The sequence below is a fragment of the Otolemur garnettii genome, unplaced genomic scaffold (assembly GCF_000181295.1).
Source record: "Otolemur garnettii isolate 467f Iridium unplaced genomic scaffold, OtoGar3 scaffold00062, whole genome shotgun sequence".
NCBI classification, from domain to species: Eukaryota; Metazoa; Chordata; class Mammalia; order Primates; family Galagidae; genus Otolemur; species Otolemur garnettii.
This window is the reverse complement of record NW_003852457.1, coordinates 3,066,592-3,072,032: the sequence shown is the minus strand read 5'-3', so window position 1 is coordinate 3,072,032 and position 5,441 is coordinate 3,066,592. Positions and strand designations below refer to the sequence as shown.

The 5,441-nt window shown below is 50.9% G+C and overlaps 1 protein-coding gene across 1 annotated transcript in view; it reads right to left on the bottom strand.

Annotated features, from left to right (window-relative positions):
* Positions 1-5,441, bottom strand: part of FAM135B (family with sequence similarity 135 member B) — a 283,763-nt gene that overhangs the window by 27,519 nt on the left and 250,803 nt on the right. Inside the window, exons 10-11 of the mRNA XM_003792859.2 lie at positions 2,569-2,724; positions 1,677-1,750 (exon numbers count right to left, since the gene is read on the bottom strand). Coding sequence (XP_003792907.1) covers positions 1,677-1,750; positions 2,569-2,724 — 230 coding nt within the window. The remainder of the gene's footprint in view (positions 1-1,676; positions 1,751-2,568; positions 2,725-5,441) is intronic.

The following is a 5,441-nucleotide window of genomic DNA, read 5'->3' as shown; positions in this document are numbered from 1 at the left end:
GCTCCCTCCATCCTCCTGAGTGCATGATGTCCCATTGGTCCTCACCTGACCTCTGACATCCCCTTCCTCCCTCTCCCACCTGCTCCCTCCATCCTCCTGCCTTCTTGCTGCTCTTCAAACACATGGCATCCCCACATCAGTCCCTCCTGCCAGTGGTCCCCTCTGCCTGAACAATCTTCTCCCACACCGTGATCCGGCTTACTCTGACCCCAGACACCCTTCAGTGTGCAATCTCAGAAAGGCCTCCTTTCATCACAGTCTTTCTCTCCCACCCAGCGTGGCCTTGGAGCCAGGTCATGCTGGTTTGCAAAAGCTACAGGGACCACCTCTTCCCAAATCCATGCTCAGTGATAACATTCAAGTCGAGAGCTTGAAATCTGGGAGCATTCATACAGAAATGGGCCAACACTACAAAGTTGAAGCTTTTCTGTGTGCCTGCTCTTCTGAAAGCTGGTTGTTAAACATCTGTGAGGACACTGCCCAGACCCCGACTCTCCTCATTTTCTATGTCCTCACTTTGCTTTATTTTTCCCCACTTGTCACTACCTGAGACAGTATAATTTACATCTCACCCCTGTCTCCCAGAATGAGTGCCCCATGCAAACGGCATATTGCCTCCCTTCCTGGCTATATCCCTCTGCCCATGTGTACAGTGAACATTTGTGCACATTTAATCACCATCGGACATTTTTCGAGCACTCTGTGGCTTGTGCTGTGAGTCCACGAGCATGGACATTCTCACTCGGTCCTCACAGTTATTACCTTTCCCATTGTATAGATATGAAAACTAAGGCTGGATGATGGTTAAAAAAAAAAAAAAACAGAAAAAGAATCATGCACCTGAGTTTTCCTCGGTGCCCCTCTTACTTTCAGAATCCATGAGACAAAGTGTAAATGTCACTGTCATTTCCAGACAGAATGAAGCGTGGGGAGGAAACAAGATTACAGAGATGAAGGTGGAAGGTCCCCCGGGCTGCCTGCAGTGAGGAGTCCATCTCAGAGGCTTCTCCTTCCAGGTCGACTGTGGCATTGCAAATATTACTCTGCCCACATCTATTTTTTGAAGTGAACACATCATTTGGAAGCAAAAAGAACTCACTGGACTTCTGTAGCAAAGGCAAAAACATTTTGGAGGAATCTCCCTGCTCACCAGGGATTCTGAGAGAGGACGGCCTCATCTTCCATCAACTCTCTGATTTTTTTTTTTTTGAATACTTCTCATTTTTTTCTGGAAGAAGGCAAACTTACAAATTCATCAGCCCTCCTAATTGGGTAGTTCAGACTTAATTCTTATGCTAAAGGCATTTCACAGCTACCACCAGGTCTCAGGAGAATTCCGTGTTTTTTCTGACATAGCTTGTGGCCATGCCACCTGCTTCTAATTCATTTTGCAAAGAGGACTCAGCGCTGTCGTTGGGGACCTAGAAAGTCTTAACTCTGTCTGCAAAACTGTAATGACATTCACAAAAAGAAAACTTGGGCTGGTGACCTTTTCTGATGCCTGCCGGCTCCCACTGCTGAGTTGGAACTCGCGTGACTTTTTCACCTGCAGAGGAAATGCAGATGGGATCGACAGAGGCGAGCAGACACCTCCCCTGCACGTTCAGAGGTGAAGGGGAACTTTGAACAGGAATGTCTGGGGTGGAAATGAAGCGGGCATGCAATGGGTTACTTACAGATTTTCCTGAAAAGTCAGGACTGCGACTTTTTGGTGCTCCATATAAAAGAAGGCCTCAGAAAATCTGCGAACCTGTGGATACAGCAAGGTGAGCAGTTTAATGCTTCAAGTGGGTATAACTTCCTTTTTTTTTTTAAATTGTGGATCAAGGAAACAAGTGTCATGAAGCAGCAGGAGCAATCTGTGCCCACGGCCTCTCCCAGGCTGCTCGCGCTCCTCCACGGCTCTGCACACCTGCCGTATGGACACCGTGTAAGGCCTGTTTGTGGGTCTGTTCTTGCGTTGCCTTCTATCATCTTTATGTTTAGACCTTATTTCTTCCACTAAAACCTAAGACCTTTGCAAATAGAGGCCACGTGCACTCAGCTCTCAGGTATTTGGTCCTCTTGCTCTAAACCAGAGGACTGACACCTTTATCACAGGCTGGCAGCTACCCAAATGCACCCAAACTGGAGAACGCCTTGCATTTGCAAAGCTTCTTTACAAATGTTTTTCTTTTTTTTTTTCTTATTAAATCATAACTATGCACATTAATGCATTTATGGGGTTTACACTGATTTTATATATAATCTGGAATGCTGACATTAAACTGGTTAACATAGCCTTCACCGCTCTTACTTAATTGTGGCATTAAGACATTTATACCCGACTCTTAATAGATCTGACACATGTTTTTCAAAGTACCTGTGATACTCCTCGGCTGTACTTGGAGACGGCCCCAGCCGGAATCTCAGAGCAAAGGCCTGAGAGGAGAAGTGAGTTTCCGGTGTCACACTGGCCTCTCACAGGACAGGAGGGACAAGCCTCAGATCTAGAGGCCAATCCCAGGTCTTGAACTAACTCCCACAAAGTTTCCTGAGAAGAAACATTTATCCCATCTGACAACTCACCCTCAGGGTGTGATGCTCCTGGGTGAGGTACGTGGTCACGTGGGCGTGCAGAGTCACCGTGTCTAGGAAGTGAGTCCACAGGGCCATCAGGTGGCCGGCCAGCCAGGCGAGGTCCTTACTGATCTGCTCTGCCATCTTCTCCGGGTTGTTCAGCATCTGGAGAGGCACGAGAGGGAGGGCAAGGCCCCATGGGGGACTCAGTCAGGGCCTACAGGCGTCTTCCTAAAATCTTTACTTCCTAAATCTTTCCATTGTCAACAAATCTCCCTCTGGCTGTACCTCTGTGGTGTATTACACTCATGGCCACCAGGGTCATGTCATCGTAACACTTTTGATGTGGGAGCTAAGACAGCAACGGCAATAATAAAGCACCGAGGTCGGGTCTCCCTGCCTCAGAGAAACACCCACCGATGGGGTGTGCACCGTCACTCACGATCCAGCTTCCGTCCATTGCTTACAACCTCCCAGCAGCTGAGCAGCAAGGTGGCTTGCACATGGCAGGTGTTCATACCTGGGCCCACCACCCCCGTCCCCAATCTCTCTGCATTTCTTACGGAAGATTCCAGGTTTCCCTACAAGTTAAGGGAGCAAAACTGGAAAGAGCCTGGTGCCTTTAGGGAGAGAGCCTTGTGACAGAAACATTATAAGCAGCTGTGATTTAGATCAGGAGAGCCGTCCTCTTCTCCGGGAGTAGCTCAATTCCTGGAGCAGTGAGATAAGAGGTCAGGCCTCTGAGGAGAGGCCAGGAGCCAGTTGCCAAAGCCCGACCCGGAGCTCTAGGACCCATCATTTATTCATTTAATGAGCATTTTCCATGTCTCAGGCAAGTGTTTAGACCACAAAGGATACAGAGCGGAACACACAGGGCCTCTGTCTGCAGGGAGCTTCATTCAGAGGCGGAGACGGGACTGTGGGTTAGTAGCTCTATGTGGGTGGTGATCTCTGGCATGCACACAGACCAGGGGCACAAAGCCACAGCCATTTCTAACCCCATCCTGTCTCCTTCTTTGCCCTCTGCCTGTCTCCTCATCTGTAAAATGAGTGTGCAAAGTCAACAACTGCTTTTGGAAACACAGAGGGATCTGAGTCTGGTGCTCCGCTGGAAGCACCGTGAGTCCCGTGTGTGGCTCTCAGACTGGGACCATATGAAGGCAAATGAGCAAATGAGGAGTCCGAGCGAGGGACAGAGGAAGGAGGAATGTGGCACACAGTGGGGCTCTACGTGCTGGTGCTCAGGCTGCACAGTTAATGGGCAGCTTCCAAACAGTGGGCAGCAGGCATCCTGGCACCTCCAAGTTGCTTCCCCTAAGAGGTGAGAACAGTGACTTTGCACTGACTCTGGTGATGACATGAGCTGTGAGCCCCACAAGGAGGGAACAGCCTGCATTTTCCTCTGAGGGAAGCATCATTCTCTCCACTGGCTCTGTGGCACTCGGGGGTCAAACAGCGAATGTCCACTCTTGGCTCTGTCCCACAGATCAAGGTCAAAGTGTTCAGAGGTAGAAAAGTGAGAGCTGGGTGGGGTTCTGGGGACTGGAGCCAGTCACCGGGAAACCTCCAGGGTGGAGAGCGAGGCTTTCAGATGAGCTGCAAGTGACTAGTGCTTACATCCGGCAACACACAAGCCTCACTGGAGAGCCCACCTCCCGCAGCAACTCTGGGCACAGTGTGCCCCTGAAAACATTCCCCGCCTCACCTCTGGCTGCCTCCCAGCTGGCCCCTAGGCCCCTGTGCCCTGCCTCCCTAGCCTCCTACAGTGGCCTGCACAGCCCTGTTACCTCCACCTGCCAGGCCCCCACCCCAGCCCTGCAGTCCCTTCTCCTCCACTTTCCAATGCCCTTTCCTCTTCTCTTCCCCACATTGGACTTGACCATTTAAGGAGCCGGTTCTCTGCCTCCTTGTTTCTCGCGACTCTCTTGAAAGTTCCACTATGCTCCGAGCCTGAGTCTCACCTCCCCGTCCTGGAGTCTTCTGCACAGGCCTCCCTCCCAGCACCTCTGACCTTGCGGCTCAGTTCACTTCCCACATCCTTCCTCACCGCATGTTGAGCTTTAGGCTTCTCGGCCTTCTCAGGCCTCACATGAGCATGAAGAGAGGGGGGTCAGTAACTCTCTAGTAAATGAAGAGGTGACTTGGCGTCATGGGGGCATCCCGGCCTCCAGAGCCCCGGCTGCCCTCTCTGGGCTTCCTGTCCCCTTGCCAGGGCACTCCTCCTCCACCACCTGGCACTGGCAACCGCAGTGTGCACTTTAGCTCACGCATAGGAGGAGGAGGAGGAAGAGAAGGAACCAAGAAAGAAAAAGGAAGGAAGAAAAAAGAAGAGAAGGAAGAGGAAGAAGAAAGAAGAAGGAGAGCTATTCATTAAACATGTCCTGGGAAGAATTATTTTTCCGTCTGCTGATTATAGAAACGGGTTCAGATAAGGTTGAAGCCGGAGCTCTCTAACTGCCCCAGATGCTATCCCCACAAAGTACCAGGAAAGTGATGTGCACAGAGCACTGTGGAAAGGTCAGGGAAGGTGTCCTGGAGCAGGTGACGTCAGCCCCATGACTTTAAAGTGAACAGGTGCCCCATCAAGAGAAACCTGCCTCATGTCGCCTGATGGATCCATCCTTCCCACACTGTCCTCAGTCCCAGCTGCATGGAGAATCATCAGGGGCCAGCAGTCTACAGGTGCCTGGGCCCATCTCAAAATCCCTGAGGATGAGGCTCAGGGATTCACATTTTCAAAATGTTTCCCAGGTGATCTAGTGCTGGACCAGGGCTGCAAATCCTGCTTGATCACAACCCCTGCCTTGTGCACATTCCCACAACTGCCCAGCTCTGGAGCCTACTCCATCACTATGCTGTGAGGTCCCTCTCCACCCGTGTCC